The 23362-nt window shown below is 42.8% G+C and overlaps 2 protein-coding genes across 5 annotated transcripts; one reads left to right on the forward strand and one right to left on the reverse strand.

Annotated features, from left to right (window-relative positions):
• Positions 1-389: 389 nt before the first annotated feature.
• On the reverse strand, positions 390-9434 carry SPMIP11 (sperm microtubule inner protein 11). The gene is made up of 4 exons (XM_061614827.1): positions 9287-9434; positions 5642-5779; positions 4056-4200; positions 390-553 (listed from the first exon to the last, which is right to left on the reverse strand). Exons 1-4 carry the CDS (start codon positions 9369-9371, stop codon positions 505-507), a joined length of 417 nt encoding a protein of 138 aa, XP_061470811.1. The 5' UTR covers positions 9372-9434; the 3' UTR covers positions 390-504.
• CCNT1 (cyclin T1) lies at positions 1735-23362 on the forward strand. Of its 4 annotated transcripts, XM_061614824.1 has the most exons (11): positions 1737-1843; positions 11255-11357; positions 11532-11963; positions 13227-13308; positions 14365-14493; positions 15214-15274; positions 16477-16539; positions 16895-16940; positions 18830-18993; positions 19261-19331; positions 19921-23362. In XM_061614824.1, the coding sequence occupies exons 2-11, from the start codon at positions 11266-11268 to the stop codon at positions 21286-21288; spliced, it is 2508 nt and encodes an 835-aa protein (XP_061470808.1). In that variant the 5' UTR covers positions 1737-1843; positions 11255-11265; the 3' UTR covers positions 21289-23362. The 4 variants fall into 4 exon arrangements, 3 of the variants coding, with proteins under 3 accessions (XP_061470808.1, XP_061470809.1, XP_061470810.1); XR_009761185.1 differs by lacking the exon at positions 18830-18993 and having other exon boundaries at positions 1735-1843; positions 19921-20011; XM_061614825.1 differs by lacking the exons at positions 1737-1843; positions 11255-11357; positions 11532-11963; positions 13227-13308; positions 15214-15274 and having other exon boundaries at positions 14405-14493.

Below are 23362 nucleotides of genomic sequence, written 5' to 3' on the forward strand. Positions count from 1 at the left end.
TAGCCAACTTGTTTATAATAATTGCAGCCCAAACAATTTGTGCACACTCAGATGTCCATTCATTGCTATTTTTAGTGCTTATTAAGAGAGATTATCACTGTGAAGTGTAGTGATAATTTTGGTGCAGGAGCTCATCATGACAGCCACCATAGTTGTCGTTCCCCACACACACAAGGAGAGTCCAAAAACACAGCTGTGTTATATATTTTACACACACCCCACCAGTACATAGCACAACATCCAATTTATTAGGATCAGCTGACAGCCGTAGAATAATGAGCTGTCAAAGGGTGGAGTAGTAGTTTGCATGTTGAACTTTAGTGACCTACATTCGTACTACATGACTGCAATTACATAGACAACAGTATTGATCCTCTGTTTATTGGTAGAACAAATGTGCTGTGCCTGAACATGAAAATGGTATTATCAGTAAGCTCCCACTGATACAATGATGCAGCCATGCACGTCAGGATCCTATGATGAGGTTCCTCCACCATGAGGTTCTCAAAACATGCTGAACAGAGGGTTGCTGATTGCCATGCTATCAAGAAATCTACAGTAAACAAAACAAAACAATTCATCTTTCAGTGGCTGCTGTTCTGTTGTCTCTTGGTACCATTTCACTGGTTAGGACATTCTATACACCACAGCAGAAATGGGTAGAAGATCAATCTTTTGGATGATTTGAGGTAGATTGTCAAGTATTTGACTCCCAATTGTTTAACCGTAGCATCAAATTACTCCCCACTACTATTACTGCTATCATTCTACCTCTTCATGTTGAGTTGAATACAACCATATAGAGAGAGCCACATGAGGTGTTGTGACACATTCTTGTCCAATCTTGTGGGATCAGTTTCAGTTGATGAGGACATGGACAAAGAGCTTGCAGCAGTTTGGTTCACAACGTACTCTCTCGCCCCCTGCACATCATGGCTAATTTGACCTACAACTACTGCGTGGTCACAAATAACCCTCCCTTTTTGGGGGGTGGGGTAAAGTACTTAGAGGTTGGTGGCAATCTTGCTGAAGACATTTGGAGGAAACTGATTATCGTGACCCATTTCAGTCTGAGTTCAGACCTGGCTTTGGGATGGAATTGGTCTTGGTCACCCTGATGGATAACCACCTTCCGGCAAAGGTAAGGGGGAGCATGACCATGTTGCTGTTGCTTGATCTCTCAGCAGCTTTAGATAACATTGACCACAGTATCCTCCTCAACCATCTCGTGAGTTGGGAGTTGCTGTAACTGTGTTACTGTGGTTCCAGTCATACCTACGAGTCCAGATTCAGAGAACAGCATTGGAAGATTGTGTCTCCTCCCAGGCAGCTGTGCTTTAGGGTGGCAGAGGGCACTTTTATTTATTATTTATTACACACACACACACTAATGGATTTTAGATTTTTTTGAAAAATGTTGATATATGCAATTGTTTTATACACACACACACATATATCACACAGAGACATATATATAGTGCTCTGGGATGTCTCATGGTTAGTGATTCATAAACAAAAATAACTCATACTATTATTTGACCAAGATTTCTTGAAAAGGCCAGTGACAGCTCTCTTTGACAATCCCCAAAGCTGCTGTACCACTTTAAGGGCCCCTGCATGTCATGTGATCCTAACCCTTGAGTACTGTGCAGGAGAAGGCCCTGCCCCTGCACAGCTCACTCTAACTTGATAGGCTGCTGGGACAGGATGGGTGTTGATGCCTGCATGTGTCTGGAACCCTGCTTAAGGGATCACAGCCAGCTGTCCGCAGCCTCTCTTGCTGTGGTACGGTTTTACCTCTCTTAGGTTGGAGGGATTTGGAAGATAATTATGCTTCACTAAGGTATATTCTGAGCTGGCTAGGAATTGGGTATGCAATAATAGAAAATGCTCTACCAAGTTTTAAATATGCTACATTTCGGTGTGTGGTTATATATGTACTGTATATCTAAAACAGTGAAGTGTGTATATATGTGTATGTGCGGTGTAGCGGTGAAGGTGTTGGACTACGACTTGGGAGACCAGGGTGCGAATCCCCACACAGCCATGAAGCTCACTGGGTGACCTTGGGCCAGTCACTGCCTCTCAGCCTCGGAGGAAGGCAATGGTAATCCAATCCCCCTCTGAATACTGCTTACCATATGGTCGGCATAAGTCGGAATAGACATGAAGGCAGTACATTTACATTTTGCATGTATGTACCCTGATAGGAAATGAGTGTCCCAGACCAGCAGCTGAAATTCTGCTGCCCCCTGTTGGCATTCCCTGGCAGGTGTATTCTGTGTGCATGGACTAAATTTCAGGATTTAGGGCCCCTTAATGTGGCAAAATCATACAGCAAACACTTCCTGGAGTGAGTAGTAGCATGTATGAATTCTCCTATCCCAAAACATACTAAAACTCTTTGCCTGTGGGGTAGAAATTCAAGTATACTAGAGTTAAGGGCTCGGGCTAATCTTCCTAGCTTATTTTTCTATGTTGAGAGTTCCTCCCCACCACTGCCTGCATTCAGACATAACACCCCCACACATACTTATTGCCTGGAGTAGAACAGTCTAGGGAAAGCTTTACCACCCAATTCCTGCTATGGCATAAACTGGACCCAAGTGATGAGGCAAGATCTTTTCAGACGTTAAAAACAAAAATAAATAGAATAGTAGAGTTGGAAGGGGCCTACAAGGCCATCGAGTCCAACCCCCTTCCCAATGCAGGAATCTCAAGTGAAAGCATACCCGACAGGTGGCAGTCAGCTGCCTCTTGAATGTCTCCCATGTTGGAGATCCCACCAACTCCCTAGGTAATTGGTTCCATTGTCGTACCACTCTAACAGGAAGTTTTTTCCTGATGTTCAGTCGAAATCTGGCTTCCTATAACTTGAGCCCGTTATTCCATGTCCTGCACTCTGGGATGATGGAGAAGAGAACTTGGCCCTCCTCTGTGTGGCAACATTTCAAGCACTTGAAGAGTGCTATCATATCTCCCCTCTGTCTTCTCAAAGCTAAACATGCCCTGTTGTTTCAATCTCTCCTTATCGGGTTTTTTCCCCCAGTCCCCTGATCATCCTTGTTGCTCTCCTCTAAACCTGTTCCAGTTTGTCTGCATCCTTTGTAAAGTGTGGTGTCCAGAACTGGACACAGCACTCAAGATGACGCCTAACCAGTGCCAAACAGAGGGGAATGAATACTTCACGTGATTTTAAAACTATATTTCTGTTAATGCAGCCTAAAATAGTATTTGCCTTTTTTGCACCCACATCACACTGTTGGCTCATATTCAGCTTGTGATCAACAATTCCAAGATCCTTCTCTCGTGTAGTATTGCTGAGCCAAGTATCTCCCATCTTATAACTGTGCCTTTGGTTTCTTTTTCCTAACTTTGTACTTAACCCTGTTAAATTTCATTGGTTAGTCTTTAAGGTGCCATAGAACTCTTTGTGGTTTCTGCTACAATCTAACACAACTATTCTTGTAATTTGGAGCTAATGTGTTGATTTTTGGTGTATATGAATTTTAATCCTGCCTGATGGAGCTAGAGGAATGTTACTAGGTTCAAACAAATTGGGATACTCTCCTAAACCGAATAATTCTGTCAGGTTTTGTTGTGCATAATGTTTACAGAGATGTGACTGTATTATTACCTACCACCGTGACCCCTTATTTTCTTTACATTGGTTTATTCACACTATGTACTCTTGAGGTCTGAACTAGATACTACGAAAGGTACATGAATTCATTGAAAGCACCCGGCATCTTCTCTCTGCATCTGTCCAATGAAGTCGAGTGGGAGAAGGTGTGTGATGTGATGTCATGGCATTCAGAATTAGCTCCCTGCCCTCCACAAGCAGACATCAGTGTTGCTGGGGAAACTCTGACTGCAATGACATCGTATTTTATAGGGTTCTCTGGGGAGTTGTGGGGCTGCTGCTCTTGGAAGTTGCCAGCAGTCATGCATACCTCATAGTGTCTGATTTAGACACATTGATTGAAGAATAAGAGTTAGATTCTCCATCCTCGACTGGGTGAGGTGGGGGAGTCTGCTTCTCACTGTATGCTTACTTGGTCATAGGGCTGCACAGCTGGGGATGTCTTTCCACCCTAATCCAAGGTGTGGCATCTTCTGGCTTGATTGACAGATTCTTAGGCAACCACCAGCCGATATCTTGTCCACAGGTCAATGGCACCCTGTACTCTTGATTGGGGTCTAGAAAAGGAGATCTTGGGTTGTTAGATGGAAGAACCAAAGGCTGTCTGGAGGGGTGGGAGAGAAGGATCTTGGTTAAAGGGCTAGCCAGTGCTGGCAAAATTCACTGACTTGAAGAGGAGCTCAAACAACTATGGAGGCTTGAGCAGATAGCTAATAAATGGTAGGTTAGCACAGCTGTGCATGTTAATCTTTGCTCTTTGATCAGTGGTAATGCCTCCATACAAGGATGGGCTCTGCCCCTTGAACTATGGCTCCTTTTCTTCTAGAATGATCCTATTTCCTTCTTGCCTAACTGTTTATTTCCCAGTTCCTCGAGAACCTGTGAATATTATATCCTTGATGCTGCTGAACCTACTAGCTCTGGTTCTTGGTGCTGTGGTTCCAAGCAAGACGGGTCTGTTGTGGCTCTCCAAATGTTGTTGGACTTCAGCTCCAATCATCCCTGACCACGGGGTGTGCTGGCTGAGGCCGATTGGAGTCAGAGTCCAACAACAGCTAGAGGGCCACAGTCTCCCCATCCCTAGGATAGAACAAAACGTGCTTGCAGAGAAGTGGGCAAGAAAAGCAGGATGGCCAGGTTTGGCTGAAGAGTACTTAGGAGACAAGTGGCTCATACTAAAGAACAATAAGGGTCCTGAGCCTCATAGGAGGAAGTGGGAGGTGATTGGTTCCTCATGATCTTCTTACTCTGAATTTGCTTAGAAGTGGAGGAAGGGGAAAGGAAAAGAAATTGGAGAAAGAAAAACCCCAGGCACACAAAGGCTTTGGATTGTTAAACCCAATGCATTTCAAAGAATTGTTCTTTCTCAGGGGCACTCTTGAACATCACATATCAACTTGGGTCTACACTCTATTCCAAAGGGTCTTTTTAACTAAACATAACAAACTTCCTTCTTATGCACTTGTAGATTCCCTTCCTTTCTTTCCCTGCTGTTTGGAATGGCTAGCTGTTATGTTGGTGTAGTAAATAAGGAGCTGATGTGTCTGGCTGCAGACTGGTGCCCCATGGCATAAGAATAAAAGGGCTCTGCTGGATTAGGCCAGAAGCCCAACTATTCTAGCATCCTGTCCTCATACTTCCCAACCAGATACCTAAAAGGAGTCCTGCAAGCAAATGTCATTAGCATCCTCTGCAAAGAGAACCCAGGGGACTTCAGTCCTTCTTCCAAGCCTGCCTCCCAGACATGTCTTTGATTTAGCACTTTACATGCACAGGGTTGCTGTTAACCCTTTGCTCCCAGTCGGTACTCTGGTTCATGAGTATGGACGTTCCTTTAAGGCAAGGATAGGGAGCCTGTGGCCCTCCAGTTGTTGAGCTGATGTGAGTTAGGAATCTGACATCTGGAGAGCCACATTCTACTCATTCCTGCCCCAGAGGGTCCCTATGCTTTTGCTGAAACCATAATTTAAACCCTGTCTCTAGAGCTTCTTCACCTACATTTCTGGAGCTGCATCCTTTTGATAGTCTCTTGATACCTCCTGTAGCTGCCCTGGTGTACTGTGCCATCATACCCAGCTGGTCCTATGGGTGGCAGCTTTGGGTAGAAAAGTTCCAGTTTGGGGGTGTGTGTTCCCACTGAAGATGGACAAAAGAAGAAAAATTAATTCTGGAAGATAGAGGTCACAAGGCAAGGTGCAAAACGAGCATTCTTTCATAGCAGTGGTAATGTCTGAAGCTGCTCATGTTCTGTAGCTAAGCAGGCCTGGACTTGGCTGGCACCTGGATGAGAGAGACTGCCTGAGTCCTATGCACACCACTTTGGCTGCCTCCTACACAGGGTAAAATGCAAGTGTTATAACTTTAAGGAGCATTGACTTGGCAGTGTTGAGATTCAGCCAAGCTTTCATAGCAGTATCAAATTCAGGGAAGCGTACGTCTCTAAAGAGTGAAATGGCCATGTTGGAGACAGGATAATTCTCGAGTGTTTTGGTTTGAAATGAAACTCAGCCTAGATTCTGGAAGTGCTACTTCAGGTTGCAGGTGGGAGACAACATGGATGAACACATCTTACATATAGACACACACAGCCTCTGAGACATAATACTAATCTGAGGTGAAAGACTAGGATAGAACGTTTATCCCAGTGTCAAGAAGGCTCTCTTCCTCCACCCCCTCCCTCTAGGACGGGAAGAAGTGAAGTGCCTTGCCAGGTGGATGGGAGAGGGCTGGGTTGTCCAGGCAGTGGGGCTGCCTACCATGGCCTCTGGCACCAAGCACAGGGCAGTCACCCCTGTTGCCCTCCCCCTAACTCCAGGGATCCCTAAATCCAAAAACAGCTTTATTAACACTCATATACTGTTTGTGATGTAGACCAGCTCTGCTTGGCAGCATTCACAAGCAAAGATCCTACTTCTGAGATGAGCTGTTGTAACTAGCTCTGGTTGATATCCTCATTTATGGACTGGGAGTGGTGAGGGAGAGTTTGTTTTACTATTAATCCAATGGGGGGGGAAGGGAATTGTTCTAAAGAAGAGGCTACAGTTCCAAGGATAATAACCACCAGACCAATGGTAAAATTCGCATATGATTGCACCTAGGTTTCCGCTGCTATCATTGACAGCTTTTGCTAGACGTTATAGCCCATAATGTAGGCATCTACTTTCTCTTCCACTTCAAAGCACAGATATCTTAAATAAATTCCTTGGGGGAGTGCCTATACTACTTTATCTGTAATTATTGGATTTGAGAGTTCAAAGTGCTGTGTTAATTATCTCAGTTATCCATTACTACTGTTATAACCTGCATTTTCATTTCCGTGTGTGTCTGAGCTCAGTCTTGTCATGTTTTATTGGATGAGTTTCAGTTGGTTCAGCTCGAGGACGTGGACAAGGTGGTTGGACAGGTGCATGCTACCACTTCGGTACTAGATCCTTGCCCCTCTTGGCTAATAAAAACTAGCAGGGATGGAACAGCTGGCTGGGCCAGGAAAGTGATAAATGCCTCTTTATGAGAGGGAGTGGTCCCTGGCTGCCTGAAAGAGGCGGCAGTGAGACCGCTTCTGAAAAAACCTTCCTTGGACCCAGAAAATTGCAACAGCTACAGACCAGTGGCGAATGTTCCATTCCTGGGCAAGATCTTGGAACGAGTGGTTGCTGGCCAGCTCCGGGCGCTATTGGATGAAACCGATTATCTAGATCCATTTCAATCGGGTTTTAGGCCCGGTTTCGGCACCGAGACAGCCTTGGTCACCCTGTATGATGACCTATGTCGGGAGAGGGACGGAGGGAGTGTAACTCTGTTGATTCTCCTTGATCTCTCAGCGACCATGGTATCCTTCTGGAGAGGCTCGCAGAGTTGGGAGTTGGAGGTACTGCTTGGCAGTGGTTCCACTCCTACTTGGCGGATCATCTCCAGAAGGTAGTGCTTGGAGAACATCGCTCGACACCGTGGGTTCTCCAATGTGGAGTCCCGCAGGGGTCAGTTCTGTCCCCCATGCTTTTTAACATCTATATGAAGCCACTGGGTGCGGTCATCAGGAGATTTGGAGTGCGTTGCCATCAGTACGCTGATGACACACAGCTCTATTTCTCCTTTTCATCTTCTTCAGGTGAGGCTGTCAATGTGTTGAACCGTTGCCTGGCTGCGATAATGGACTGGATGGGAGCTAACAAACTGAGGCTCAATCCGGACAAGACTGAGATGCTGCTGGTGGGCGGTTTCTCTGACCAGATAGTGGATATACACCCTGTTCTGGATGGGGTTACACTCCTCCTAAAGGAACAGGTTCGTAGTCTGGGAGTTGTTTTAGATCCTTCCCTGTCACTTGAGGCTCAAGTAGCCTCGGTGGCACGGAATGCGTTCTACCAACTTCGGTTGGTAGCCCAGCTACGTCCCTATCTGAGCAAGGAGGACCTAACATCAGTGGTACATGCTCTGGTAACCTCGCGATTGGACTACTGCAATGCGCTCTACGTAGGGCTACCTTTGAAGACTGTTCGGAAGCTGCAGCTCGTGCAAAACGCAGCGGCCAGACTGATAACGAAGACCAAGCGGTCTGAACACATAACACCTGTTCTGGCTCGCTTGCACTGGCTGCCAATATGCTTCCGGGCCAGATTCAAAGTGTTGGTTTTGACTTATAAAGCCTTACACGGCGCGGGACCACAATATCTGCTGGAACGCCTCTCCCGATATGAACCTGCCCGTACACTGGTTCTACATCGAAGGCCCTCCTCCGAGTTCCGACTCAGAGAGAGGCTCGGAGGGTGGTAACAAGAACTAGGGCCTTCTCGGTGGTGGCCCCTGAACTGTGGAATAGTCTTCCCGATGAGGTGTGCTTGGCGCCGACTTTGCTATCTTTTCGGCGCCAAGTTAAAACCTTCCTCTTTTCTAAGGCATTTTAAACTAATTTTAATTTTAATTTAGTTTTAAATTTGCTATAATTGATTTTAGACTTTTCATTTTCTTATATGTGCTCTTGTAGTATTATTATGGGTTCTTATTGTATGTATCTGTATTTTGCTGTAAACCGCCCAGAGAGCTATGCTAGTCGGGCGGTATAAAAATGTAACAAATAAATAAATAAATAAATAAATAAATAATAAATTCCTAACATAAGCTAAATTTGGTAGAGAATATCCAGTGCTCTATTTCTGGTCCTGAGTTGTTTTTTTGCAAGCTAGCGATGTTCTTGTCACTTCTTTCTGTTTGGGCTCAAATGTGGACCAGTGCAATCTCTCATCTGAAAGTCTGTGGGATAGCTATGAGATCTTCATTTTCAGAAAGGGATTGCCTGGACTAAACCAAGACTTCCCTGTACAGGAATGGTGATATGTATGAACAGCACATAAAGCATTTATTTATCTATATGATTACCCTGTATCAGTTTTTTGCAATCTTAACAGTCATGGCTTCCCCACAAAGAATCCTAGCAATTGTAGTTTAGTGACAGTGCTGGGAATTCCATTAAAGATCTACAGCCTCCCTCAGAGAACCCCAGTTACCAGGGTTCTGGAGATGAAGGAATGACTGACAGACTTTTAAATCTTCTTAAAGATATATATACTGAGCAATCACTGCTGGTGAAGGAATATATTCATTTTATTTTTCAGTGAAGTAGGTGTTCTTAGACAGTTTCCTTACCTGGCTCTTTGTACTTTGGTAATACTAGTTTTCTGTCCCGAAAGGTGTCCTGATAGCCCAGAAAAGTTAATCCAAAGAAAGCCATTTCCTGGGCCTATTTTGCTCTAGGATCAACTGACTCCACAACTTCCCAGTTGCAACCTTCTTCCTTCTGCCTTCTAAAGCCTCTGTTTGCTATGTTACCATGGTGATGAACAGCTCGGCCCAGCTTGTTGGGAGTTTCTTAAACAATCAAAACTTGTGTGTATTTGAGAGCAATTTTGACAAACTAAGAAAAGTGTACCTTTGTGTAGCTGAAGTCTGGTTCGAAGAAGAATATAGAAAGGAAAAGGAGGAAGCTGACAGAATTCATTCTGGAGCCTCCACCCTGTTTTTTCCCAGCTTAGTGACTTCATTAACTTGTATTTATTTGCATGTGATTGATGAAATACTTTTTCATTACAGGCAAATACACCCAATCTGGGCCTGCCTAGGTTCACTGTAAGCAGATTTGTTTTGTTTGCCACTTAATACTGAGTAACTTAAAGCTGCATAATTAGGAAATTAGCATAAGCAAAATAATGAGTTTATTTTATCCTCTAGGGAAATCTGACATCCACAATAACTTTTAGCAATGTCTTTATAGTAGATGTTGAACCACTCAGCCCTCTTGACATACCAGCTATGCAGAATAGGCTTGCAATCCTATGCTCACTCAGTGTAATTTATTTCTGCGTATAGATATATAGGTGTATGCTTTGTGTCAGCCTTGTTTCTATCTATATTAAGCAAACATTTGACACCTCCAAAGCTTTGGAGTGAGCTCCTTTCTGAGACAGGTCTCACCTCAATGTTATGATCTTTAGGAGGTGAAGAAAGTACCTCTTTCTCTAAACTTTTGGAGTGACAAGGTATAATGTGTCTGAGGTTAGTTTTTAGTTTGTTGTGCATATTTGCTATTGACAGTTTTGTACTGGTCTCTGACCGCAAGAATAAAATTCATTCATGTGTCACTATTGATAGTTTAAGTGGTTTTTGAATATGCAATATTTTAATGAGCTGTATGCTGCCCTGTGACTGTATGGCAAAGGGTAGTATAGGAATACGTAAATAATTATATTTAAATTAACATCGAGCTAAAGTCGATAGTGATATTACTCTCTACTCTCTACTAAAGGCTTTTAATAACTCTCTTGAATAACTCTCTACTAAAGGCTTTTAAGACTGTACCTACTGCATTTTGTTGGTGTAATCCATTATCACATATATGGCTCTCCTGCACCGCAAAGTTAAATAGCAGAACAATGAAATAATAAGACTATATACAGATTTATTTATTCATTTTATTTAATTTATGAATCTTTCCATAAAACATCTTGAAGCAATTCAACAATAAAAATAACAATAAAAGCATATTTTACTACAATTTGAAATCCAATAGATACGGATTGGGATAAAAATCTCCACTTGAAAGGCTTGTTGGAAAGAGAAGATCTATTAAAGATGCTGAAAAAGATAATGGGAGACAGCACCTGTGATGTAACAGGAAGGAGTTCCAAAGTGTAGGTATCCCTCCACTAAAGGTCCAATTCCACGACTGTGTGGAACAGGCCTCCTGTTTAGAAGGTGTCTGCAAGAGGCCCTCTCTTGCAGCATGTGATGATTGGTTGGATATATAAAGGCTGGGATGATATTTTTAGGTATCCTGGTCCCAAGTTGTATAGGGCTTTGTATTTTAATAAAAGCAACTTGAACATAGCCTGAGATTTATTGGCAGTTAGTGCAATTCTTTCAACAGTAGCATAACATAATGACAACATTTTGCCCCAGTAAGCAACTGTGAGCCACTGCATTTTGCAGTACCTGCAGCTGCTGGGCCAATCTCAGGGGCAGCCCCACATAGTCTGTCTGTATAAATCACTTGTTTATCAGAGGAAATCTCCTACTAGACCAGAACAAAGGCCCATCTAATCTTAAATTCTATTGCAGTGGACAACCAGATGCATCTTGGAAGCCCAGAAACAAGCTTCAGAAATGCCCCTCTCCTGCTACCTCATGCAAGGACAGAGATCCTACACCAAACATTCCTCAGGTAAACATTCCTCCGGCACAAGTAAATCTAGATAAATTAGCACCTCCAAAACCTGACTGAAGCCATAATCCCTCAATTGAATTCTATTACTCTTAACTATACGTAAATGGAAGATTTCCAAATCCGATAATAAATCACCCTTTAAGCCCTACTCTACTCTTTTAATCTCTATAGTATTTCTTGGAGCCTATATAACTATCATCGTAGAGATGGTAAGTACAGCCCGACCCACCTGGAACATTTGGCAAGGAAGGCTTTAAAGCTATCGCCGGAAGTTCGGGATGTAATTTTTTTTCCCACTGGGAGGGGGGGGGGAGGAAGTACGCGGACGAGGTTACGCAAGCGTAGACCGGTACGTGCAGCGTGCGCCCACGCGCATGCGTCGTTGTCGACGGCGACGGCGGCCATCATGGCGGTGTGTGGCGCGGCAGCTGCGGCGGCGGCGGCGGCGGCTGCAGGAGGAGAAGGCGGAAAGCGCTGGTACTTTAGCCGGGAACAACTAGCATTGAGCCCTTCCCGCCGTGCGGGGGTCGACTCGGACAAGGAGTTGTCGAACCGGCAGCAGGCAGCTAATCTGCTTCAGGATATGGGCCAACGCCTGAATGTGTATCCATTTGGGAACTAGGCCGTGACTTGGGCTTGGGGCTGGGGCTGGGGCTGAGCAGGGTGGGGAAGCAGACTTGGGCTGCTTGGCGAGCCAGGCCCAGCCGAGGTTTGAGTAAATAGCTTAGCTGAAGACCTGGGAAGTTATAGGCCAAATTAGCATTTAGTGTAACACGATGAAGCTTTGGTGCGGGATGCGACCAAGCCTTGGGCCCTGAGGCGGTTCACGACCGGCCGCCTTATTAGGCCGTGCCCAGCGAAGATTGTGTCTTGACTCGGAAGGATGCTGGAGCTTTGATGCGGTTATGGTTGGCCGCGGAGGGTTAAGCCTGCGATTTGGAGATGATTGGGGTGAAACTACGTTGGTGTGGGAGAGAAGAGACTAGGCCCTGAAGCCTGGAGAGCTCAGGCTTTTGCCGGGTTGCAAGGCCAAACTCCGGAGTAATAGAGGAACGACTTATTGAGTAACAATTTGAAGGTGTATTCAGTTGTTAAGAAAGCCGGTTTGTTTTGCGATTCCATATCTCAGTTTGAGCCTAGGAGAGAACACCTGAATTTTAAGAGGGTTATTTGTTGTTGGGAAAAGTCTAAACTTCGAGAAGTGGGATATTCTTGATTCCTGTATCTGAATTTCTGTTCTGTGTAGGTTAATATTAGTTCTACTTCTGCTTCGTATTTTTCTAAAATTACCCCATCAAAATTCCAACAAAGTCTCCTATATTGGTGCTCTTGATTTTGGCCAAACAAATGTTGACGAGCCATTAGCATGACTATAAAGCTTGGTTCTGAGTTTTAAAATGTAATTTAGCCAGAAATATCAACACGCTGTTTCCTCTTAGCACAATTCTTTACATGTTTACTCACAAGTAAGTCCTATTTTGTTCAATGGGACTTGCTCCCAGATAAGTGAGGACAGGATTGCTGCTTTAGTTTAGTGAGTTTGGTTTATGATCATATGCTATTTAGTGCAATCCCTTGCATGTTTGTAGTCCAATACTGAGCTAGTGTGTTTCGGTATTTTAGCCGAACCTCATGACCAAGCCTGCATCTTAAGAAGTATACTGATTAGTTTACTCACATCTTTGTGTGATACATGTTTGGACAAAAACATTGATTCACATAAGTATGCATTGTGAAGATTGGAATGCGCACAGCAGTGTAATCCATTGAAATTTACAGTTTTGTCTGAACTGTAACCAAGCAGATTACTATTCTAAATATGCTTGGAAAGCCTTAGTCTCTTTTTCCTTAACCATAAGCTACTAGTTCCCAACTGACTATCAACACTGCTATTGTCTACATGCATAGGTTCTACATGGTTCAGTCTTTTACTCAGTTTCATCGGAATGTAAGTATCGCTTCAATTATCTTTTTGTTAGCTAGAATTGTGAACAGCTGTATTTCATATTCTCCTTTCCCCCAGCAGATTAAGATAAAATGAGCATGTGCTAAGTGGTGTGGTGGAAATTTTTGAAGAGTGTGATGCAGAATAAAATCATTAGACATTGGCTTCATGTAACTTAGTTTAAAGAGCTTATAAAAATGGGGATCGATCTCTTATTTAGTAAAATATTTTATCCCAGTTTTTCAATGTCTATAGTCATAGCAATAGTCAATAAGGTTGCAGTAGAGTAAAATGTAATGGTAGCAGTCAGTAATCACTGTAAGCGAATCCAGGTATTGCCTAGGTCAAATACTTACAGGAACAATATCATTTTGATTATGTGCCTAAAAACAAAGGTGGTAAGACAAGCTTATTGCGGCACCACATTTTAAATCTGCATGCTGTAACTGGCAAGGCTCTCTCTTCATATAAATCTACATAGTTCTAATCCTGATTTCTATTTCTATAGACCTGTATCAAGTTTTGGGCTGACTTGAAGGCAGTACATTTACATTTTTAAGCAGTATCATGCTCCAGGAAAATGGGAAAGCTTAGACTCACAATTCCTTGTAAAAGTTGTGCAATTTTGTAATGTAAATATTCCATGTTGTGGTAATATGAACTGGAGGCATGTTATCTTTTTTTGGGGGGGGGATCAAGCCTATAATTTTAAGAAACCCATCTTCTTTGCATTGTATTATAACTTCTGTTACTAATTTGTGCAACCTGAAGACCTGGGAAGATATATGCCAAATTAGCATTGGTTGTCTAATGTTACATAGCTTTCACAATGTAACATGGGTTTAATATGATACATTGTGCTTAGAGATTTCAGAAGGTTATGATACTTTGTCAAACAATCCTTTTTATGTTTGTGTATGAAATGCAGCTTGTGAACATTTAATCAAATTTGCCAGTTCTAAGTTACTGCTGGCATAATTTCTCTGGGCATTTGAGAGCAAGGACATTTACTGCTATTTGGAAGAGAAGGGTATATTTATATCCCTTTTCTTTGTAAAGTCTGTAGCACCAGCTGCCATTTTCCTGGCAGCCAAAGTGGAGGAACAACCTCGAAAACTGGAGTATGTCATCAAGGTCGTTCATGCCTGTCTCCATCCTCAAGAGGCTCCTCCAGATACCCGGAGTGAGGTAAGTAGCTAAATAGCTATGGAACATACACAATGCTCAACCAGTGAGGGAGGGGAAAAGACAAATCCTGGCAGTGCAAGTCTCCCATGCTTCATTGGATCTAGAGTGCTACAACCTTGTTGAAATACTACCAGAACAATAGCAAATTAGTTCTTGAATATTGCTAGTGCATAGTACAGAAAGCTCTGGATTTTTGTAAGCCAAATGGCTTGTCTTTCCTGTGTGTTCCTGCTAGAGTGTTGTGAATGTAGCAATGGGTGGATGTTGCCTGCCAGGATCATCCTCTTATGGTGACACAGAAAGTGATTTTTGAAATTCGATCCTGCCACTGCCATCCAAACAGAAAGATTAAGCACATTGTTTTACATATCACCACATCCCTTCCTGACAGGACCAGCACATCTAACCTTGCGAACTAGGGGGAAACTTTATTCTGAAGCCAAATTGAAGGAAAGGGCCAATTCTTAGCAAGAAGTAATAACTTCATGGCAGTTGAAGCCAGTATAGAATCTACAGCAGTTTCTTTTGAGCAAGAGTTGTGTCTATCAGGCACTTCGTATTTTTTTCTGGGAATGGGGTGCTTGTGCCAATTCTCTCCAGCACTGAATAGGATAAAGATTCCCCCTTAATATTTTTGCCTCCCTAAGAGAGTATTAGAAATATGCAGGCTTGATACAGAGTGCCTCATCACAAGTAACCTGCCTGTCCTCTCAACCCCAGGCTTACCTGCAACAAGCCCAAGACCTGGTCATTCTAGAGAGCATAATACTGCAGACCCTGGGTAAGTTTTTCCAAGCGGACGGGCTGCTTCACGAATCTCAGACCCAGGAAAGTTCCGCAGAGTGGAGAATCTAATCCCAGTCTTCTTCACAGCTGGAGGGCAGAGGCACAGCTGGCCAGTGTGGGAGAGCATCAGTCCAGGCGACAAACCTCACAACAGCCAGTTTATGACTTGTGTGATATGTTTTGTTTAGGGTGAATATATTGACATGCTTGTGTTTTTATAAACCAATATGTATATGCAAAAATTGGTTTGGGTTTTTTTCTTAACAGGATTTATATTCAGGTTCCAGGCAGTACACTCTGGATTGAAGTCTTAGCCAACATGACAGCCTAATGTTCCAATTGTATGATCATCTTGGTAATGCAGGGTGGGAAATGGGTACCCAGGCATACTAATGTAAATTGTTGATGTTGAACTGTTCCTGTGGCCTGATTAGTTATGTGTATGTCCAGTCTTCTGTTATATGCAAACATTTCAAACACATTTCAGTCATCAGTGCACAAAGAAATTAACTCTACCTGTATGATGCACAAGCAAGATAATTCTAGTTATAATCCTTTGATCACAGAACATATCAAAGAAAGAACGTGCCAAACTTACCTGATGCTTTTAACAGTTAGTGTGTTGCAGAAGGATGGGGCTCAGTTCGACTTTTTAAAATTGTCTTTGCTGAGCCATTGCCTGTTGAGATTGTTCAGGCTGCATGCACATGTGTTGTTTTGTTGGAATATACAACCATAGCTGGACCAAATGTTTCCCCTTAAAAGAAGCCATTTTAAAACCAGGTTTTATTCAGTTAACACCTGTTCCTTAAGAAAACATTTGCTTGTTGGTTTTTTGGAGTGGCAAGATAAGTCCTCTCCAAACACATTGTAGAATTTTCTCTTCCTGTTGCCTTAAAGCAGGATATTTCTTTGATTTAGAATATTTGGTTGTATTTCAGTAGTATTTTTGCAGCAGAGAATGTGGTTGCTTTAGAAGCTAGCAATATCTTTCATTTTCTTGTGCTGGATAACTGATCCATTTCAACCTAGGAAGATGTCGTGCTTTCTTCTTGCTTGCATCTGAGCACAGCTCATGAGTTTTAATGGGGAAGGATGAGCAACTTACTTGCCTCCCAGGATCCAGAGGCATGTGTGGTATGTAGAACCACAAGCGTGTTATATGCATGGCCTAACTGTTATCTGTTTTTCTTCCAGGATTTGAGATTACCATAGATCACCCTCACACTCATGTGGTGAAATGTACACAGCTAGTGCGAGGTAAGCAATGATCCAACACTGCTGTGATTCTGGAATACCAGTTACTGCACTTTCACAAAGAGTTGGTTGTACTTCCCAGCTGACAAATTGTTTCATGGTCAAAGGAGCAAGTAAAATAAATGAAGAGGGTGTTAACTGTATTAAATATTCATCCCGTGCTGTGGCCTAATATAATGAGATGGATAAATACTTTTTATGGTAGTATTAAAATGGGCATTTACACCAGATGAGTATATAAAAAAGCAAAGTAAATTTATAATTGATATGATTAGTTAGTTCTCCAATAGAAAAATATTGTGGTGAGTTAAAGGGCTGCTTTGCAGAACTAACTCATGAATTTCCTTTTTTCTTTCAGCCAGCAAGGATTTGGCACAGACATCTTACTTCATGGCTACCAACAGGTAGATGATCATGGCTCAGTTTTATCTATTCCTCTCCCCATACCCAATCTGAGGATGGATCTTGACCATTGCAGAAAACTTCCTTCAAAGCTTGTAGAAGAAATTCGGGAAATAGATTTCTTACTCTAGAATAAATTGAGGTTCTGTTCTTAAAAATGCCCTAGGAAATGAGTACATAATGTTGCTACTCTATGCACACCTATGCTTCTGACCTAAAGGGAGCAAAAGAAGGTTTTTGTAGAGTTTCCCTGCCTCATCACCTAGAAACAATTCTTACTTGCCATGGGTGACTTACCTTTATAAGTCCAAGTTAAAACTACTTTGCTACTAAACCTTAATCAGATTCGATCTTTCTATCTAAAAGTCAGTGAATGCTTAGGAGCGTTAATCTGATATGAAAAGAATTAGGGTTGCTTTTGGAAGAACAAATTAATAATTTAAACAGTTAATTGTCTTAAGAGGCCTTTCTTCAATCTAGTATATTCCAGATGAGAGAGGCCTCTTCAGTATTTTAACCCTGCAAGAAGGATAAATTCATTTCTTGGAAATAGTGTATAAAGGAAGTGATATTTCATGTCTAGATTTTGTTCCGATAGTCATTGCTCCATTCAGTACTTGTCTCAGCAGTATTCTAGTCTGAACACTGTCTGAAATCAGATGTGGTCTTGTCTGGTGTATGCAGCTGTTTAACTGTTTCAAGTTTATACTTTGTAGAGGACTGAAAGGAGGGATTTTTGTGTCTGAAGCAGCATTCAGCATCTTGAGGATTTCACTATTTATTTTCTTTGAAAAATAGTGCAGAGAGAAGCTTGATAACATGGGTTGTGCCTGGTGAAATCTCAGAAGGCATTGGCCTTCCAGGGATAAATAAAAATGGGGTTCTTCTTTCTAATGTCTTGCTTATTCCTCATTGTCTTGTGGAAATATAACTTAAAAATGCAAAATAAAATACATGTAAAATTGCTTATTTGGGTTACATTATTGCAAAATATAGGTTCAGCTGATGTGTGGTATGCAAGGTTCTTTTGGAGCTTAATTTCTTTACAAGAATGGGGATAGAATGGGCTTGATGCCCCATCCTCCCAAACAGGCTGCTTGCAAATCCTATTATCACAGCAGCTGTTGCTTCCTCCACACCCTTTTTTCACCGTTGTCAACTGGTATAAGGGAGAGAGAGAGCAGCTCACACATCTCCCAAGGACCACTTTTGTCCTAGCAGGCACTATTTGCAAATTCCTACCTTACAGTGTAACTAGTGCCTCTCCATAACGGGGTTTATTGGAATTGAAATGCACCATGAGTAAACCAATATCTTGTCATCCTGCCATCTTCTCTTTGTGAAGAGGTTTCTTGGGCCCAGTTCTATTTACATTGTTGTATAAGCTTTTTTGGTGCTATGAATGCTTTATAGAGCTGGCAATAGAGGAAGAGCCAAAACTTAAAGGGAACTACAATTTGTTTAAGGTTTGTCAACAGTCCATTGGGGTGTGCTTTTTTTTTTTTGCATCTTTTGGCCAGATGAATCAAATCACTTTGAAAGACCCCAATTGACAAATCTATTGAGATAATGCCCTGGTGCTGTTGAATAATCTAACCCATTGTAACCCCAGAATAGTAACTTCAATTGCAGCATTTTCCCTTTGCCTGTACTGTTGGCCATATGGGGGTCCTGGAGCTCCAGGCTGACGGGAGCTTCTGGAAAACCTCGTGGGAAAAAAGGCTTAAATAGAATTGTTTTAAGCAAGACAGGCTTGACCATGCAGGATGATTAAAGCTGAGGGATGCTCACTTCTTGCAGTGTCTGTCCAGCGGGCGGTTGTGTGTGCTGCTGCCGTTCAGGCTTGGGAGCTTACAGCTTTCTGTTTCTCTCTTCCTGCTGGTGATGTCAGCCTTCACCTAACCACCTTCAGCCTGCAGTACACCCCTCCCGTTGTGGCCTGCGTCTGCATCCACTTGGCCTGTAAGTGGTCCAACTGGGAGATCCCAGTCTCCACGGACGGGAAGCACTGGTGGGAGTACGTTGATGGCACTGTAACTCTGGAACTCTTGGATGGTAAGTTGGAGCAAGGTCAAATATGTCCCCATGCGCAATAAGAGGTACTTTATTAACTTGATATCTTCTAAAGGACTTTCTCACCAAGGCTTCCAGCATGACAGTAAAGAATTAAGTGGGATTAATTTAATAACTTGAGCTAGTGCTATTAGTCCAAGGACTGCTCCATCTCTTGCTGGCAAGGACAGAAGTTAAATCACCCTCTGGACCCTGGCTTATAAATTCCATACCTCTCACTATCTGGTATTCCTCTGTTGTTATTTACAGAGCTTACTCATGAATTCCTGCAGATCCTTGAGAAAACTCCTCATCGGCTGAAACGAATCAGGAATTGGCGGGTAAGATGCTCTGCACGTTTTAAGCATGACTTGGCAAAGTAGTGTGTGCACTTCGTTTGATAAGTAGTGGAGAAAAATGTGCATAATAAAGCCAGACATGTATAAGCACACATCTGATAGAATTCTCTTGTCTCCTGACTGTGAAGAGTTAAATATCCACAAGGTGGATCACTCTGTACTTGCTTGGTAGGTACCTCTCTACGCACACACTTCTTTATCCTTATGAACTGTCCAGAGTTTTCATCAGATGTATAGTTGTTGCTCTAATCTAGTTTGTTTTAATAACCTGTTAAACGCATTACTGCAAATGTGTCTTTAAGGGTTCAATAAAGGCAAATTGCTTTTGGGGAAAAAATCCTCTTTACTGCAGTCTTCTCCCATAATGGAATTTTCTAAAGTTGCGGAGTCAGATGTTGTATACTGTTGAAATGCATTCTTCTGTCTTGTAACTCAGAATATTTGAATGGTTGATGTGAATGGCACTTCAGCAAAATAGGACAGCTGTACTTCTTCCCTTTCTCAGGGGATAGCATGGGCTGTGCATGAGAGAGATTTGGCATGCTACAAGTTTTTATTGCTTTTATTCTAGGCCTCCCAGGCAGCCAGGAAATCAAAGACTGATGAACAAAGTGATGATGATTGCCTCTCAGAACAGACAATTCTCAACATGATCTCCAGAAGCTCCTCTGACATGACCATTGCAGGTCTGATGAGCATGTCTACGTCCTCAACTGCAGGAGCCATTTCTTCACTTCCAGCTACAGCAGGGGACTCTCCAGGGGACTTAGGCAGCACAGATGTGATGTCAGATAATTGGATGGCTCAGCACCCCTCACATAAATTGGAGGTCAGTCACAAGGCTAACGAAATGTCTGCCAGCACTGATCATCTGCATCATGAAAACAGTAGTGGCTCTTTCTCTAAGCAGAGTATTAAAAGTGTACCATTAGCAAAAGTATCATTAAAGGAGTATCGTGCCAAACATGCTGAGGAACTGGCTGCACAGAAACGCCAGCTGGAGAACATGGAGGCTAATGTGCGTTCTCAATATGCCTATGCTGCTCAGAACCTGCTTGTGCAGCAGCAGCGGGAACGGGATGTGCAGCAGCAAGAGAATAACCCATCACCCATCATCCTGAAAATCCCCTTGGGCAGTAGCTCTGATGGTTCGGAACGGCCCCCCACTGAAAAGGCTGATAAATCCTCATCTGCCCTAAAAGTTCGTCTGCCTGCAACAGGGGACAAACCTGTTGTTTCTTCCTCCAAACCAGAGGAAATAAAAATGCGCATCAAGATGCCAACTGCCTTGGAGCGGCAGGGCTCATCTGATGAAAGCAGTGGCAAGAGCCGGGCAGAACACAAGGAAAAACATAAGGTCCATTCTTCTAACCATCACCACCACAACCACCATTCTCACAAACAGTTGCATATACAGCCTGTTGCCAGCATCAAGCGACCAGTGGACTCCAAACATGGTAACCAAGGTGGCATCACATCCCATAAAGGTTTTGTCCCAACATGTTCCTCCCGTAAGAGACCACTTTCTGAGGAAGCCTCTGCTGTAGCATATGAACACCCTTCAAAAATCAGTAAGAATTCCAAAGGGCCCACTATGCCATTTCCCTTTCCCCAGCACCCTGGACAAACCTTGGATGCAGCTGGTGTACCTTTTGTTCAGGGCAATAAAACCAGAGGGGCTCATGGAAAACTGGACAAGAGCACAACAGGGGCCAATGGGCATAACATGAACCAGGCTATTGACTACCAGGATACAGTGAACATGTTGCACTCCCTGCTCAGTGCACAGGGCATGCAACCCACCCAGCCACCCACCTTTGACTTTGTACACTCATATGGCGAGTACTTGAACCCCAGGGCTGCTGCAAGTGTAGATAAGCCACGACCACCCCCTCTACCCTCAGAACCTCCCCCTCCCCTGCCACCTCTCCCCAAGTGATCACTCTTTTTAACTACTGAGGTTGGGCTGTCCTCTGCTGAGGGCAAGTTGCTCATCGTGATCTCCACTGCCTTGTGTGAATGCCCAATCCTGTTTTTAAAACATTTTTATTATTGGTATGAGAATGTGGAGCCCTTGAAGCTGTGAAAAGATATACCCATCTTTCTCCATGTGCTTCCCCTACTCCCCCTCCAGTCATCCTGGAAAGAGATGGGAATTTGTTTCTTATCAGACTGATCCTCGGTTGACGGGGGAGTTGACGGTTGTGAATCAACAGGAGATGGCACAGGGCTATTTAAATTGTTGCAGTCTTTCTCCTAAAAGACATTCTAAAATAATTTAAAATAAGTTATATATGTTCTTAGTGTTGATTTATTTTTCTAAGGTAGACAAAGGAAAGGATTACAGCAGAAATTGAAATAGAGATGGGTCATGGCCTCTGTCTGCTTGCTCTTTAAGTGCTTCTTGTCCTGGTGAAAGTTGCTTCCCTCTGACTGGAGGCAGTGAAGGTTTGAAAGGAGGAAAAGGCATGAAAGGTCTCTGAGAAAGTTATGAACATTAACCATAAGCATAATGGTTAGGTAGGTGGTGGAATTTTTCCAGTTTCTCCCTACTGTGGCTTTTGGTTGCTCATCAGTGAGTAAGTGGAGATGGATGCTGACTCATATTTCCAAAAAACATTGGAAATAGCAACGAGTGTGTTTTAGTTGCTGGCTTTGTCCAGCCCTTCCTGCTGAGCGGGGAGGATCTAGGAACATAGCTTCCTTAACCTCTCACTTCCCTCGACAACATGGCTTCCATTGGGATGCCCTTCTGAGTGTGCCACCTAATTTAGGCATTAAAAATCTGGTGGGACAGTGTTATAAAGGTGGTCAGGACTATGTGTTGTTGCAGAAACTCTTTGAGAGTGCCTTCAAAAAGGAGGGTCGCTGCAGCAACTTATCTGGGAAAGGTGGGGATTAGTTTTGGGGGAGGAGTTGGAAGGGAGGCAGAAAGCCAATGTGAATGTTAGAACAGTAATCGTGATACTGGGATGCTTTAAATTGTACTTAAATTGCATTATGGGATATGAGATTTTCATATTTGCTAGATGCAGGAAAAGCTTTTCAAAATATTTGTAAAGACAGCAATGAGTGGAATCAGGCAAATTTGGATTAGAGAACAGAGATGAAAAGTACTGGTAAAATCTAGATGAATTTATGGGAACTTGCTTTAATGATGTCTGCCAACAATACAAACCTGTGGCCAGATTTAGTGTGCCCTGAATTGGTTTAAGTTCAATGAAAGAGTATAGGAATTGACTCCTGTGAAAGTTGACTCTAGAAAAGTGTTCCAGCCTAAGGTTGTCTAGCTGAAGGCATCACACTCTGGCCTGATTCTCCAGTACTATGTTAAAGTTAAATGGGACTATTCTTTTTAAATGTGGCCATATATTTAGTGTTTCCTTAGATAACACCTGAATGCTTGTTCATTTGACAAGATTCAGCCATGGTTTGTAGCATCACAGCAGTTGTATCAAACACTTGGAGTTGGTACTCAAATCCCAGCTTTGCTGTCCTATGCGCATACATTCCCTAGTTCAGCAAAGTGTTTTGAGGTATTCACATTGCTTTGAAGAAACTTCCAAACTGAAGTTTGAGGGATTGTGTGATGTAAAACATTGTGGTTTTCTTCTCAGCTGTAATGGAATACTTTGACTAATACATATCAATAGAGGTCTACTCCAGTGTGGTAATAATAACTAAAAGCTGTAAACAAACAAGGCTAGCAATGGCCTGGGCCTGCAGTCTCATATAGGAGAAGTTTGATTGCTGCTGGTTGGAAAGAGCGCATCATGTTAAAAAAAACAAAAGACACTCATCTGTGGGTATCTGTTTGGTTTTTATTGAAGTGTTTTATTTGAATTTGGAAGAATAACTATTTTTCCACCACCTCTTGATTTCTGAAGCAATGGTGTCTTAGCTATTGATGGTCACAGACTTTGGCCCTGGTTTCACATAATCTTTCAGAAGCTGTTTCTAATTCCCAGCTCATATTATTACTATTCTAAGTTTCAATAAATGTACTGTCTCCA

Source organism: Rhineura floridana, chromosome 3 (genome assembly GCF_030035675.1).
Source record: "Rhineura floridana isolate rRhiFlo1 chromosome 3, rRhiFlo1.hap2, whole genome shotgun sequence".
Taxonomy (NCBI): Eukaryota; Metazoa; Chordata; class Lepidosauria; order Squamata; family Rhineuridae; genus Rhineura; species Rhineura floridana.

What these genes read in the sequence shown, in the direction of transcription:
- SPMIP11 (XM_061614827.1), bottom strand. Translation starts at nt 9,371, where the DNA reads ATGGCTTTCTTTGGATTAACTTTTCTGGGCTATCAGGACACCTTTCGG. An exon ending in ACCAAAGTACAAAGAGCCAG is followed by an intron (nt 5,780 to 9,286) that starts GTAAGGAAACTG and finishes GTCCATCTTCAG; the next exon opens with TGGGAACACACACCCCCAAA. An exon ending in AAGGATGCAGCTCCAGAAAT is followed by an intron (nt 4,201 to 5,641) that starts GTAGGTGAAGAA and finishes CTCCTTTTCTAG; the next exon opens with ACCCCAATCAAGAGTACAGG.
- CCNT1 (XM_061614824.1), top strand. Translation starts at nt 11,266, where the DNA reads ATGCATCTTGGAAGCCCAGAAACAAGCTTCAGAAATGCCCCTCTCCTG. An exon ending in TTACTCAGTTTCATCGGAAT is followed by an intron (nt 13,309 to 14,364) that starts GTAAGTATCGCT and finishes TTCTTTGTAAAG; the next exon opens with TCTGTAGCACCAGCTGCCAT. An exon ending in CATAATACTGCAGACCCTGG is followed by an intron (nt 15,275 to 16,476) that starts GTAAGTTTTTCC and finishes TTTTTCTTCCAG; the next exon opens with GATTTGAGATTACCATAGAT.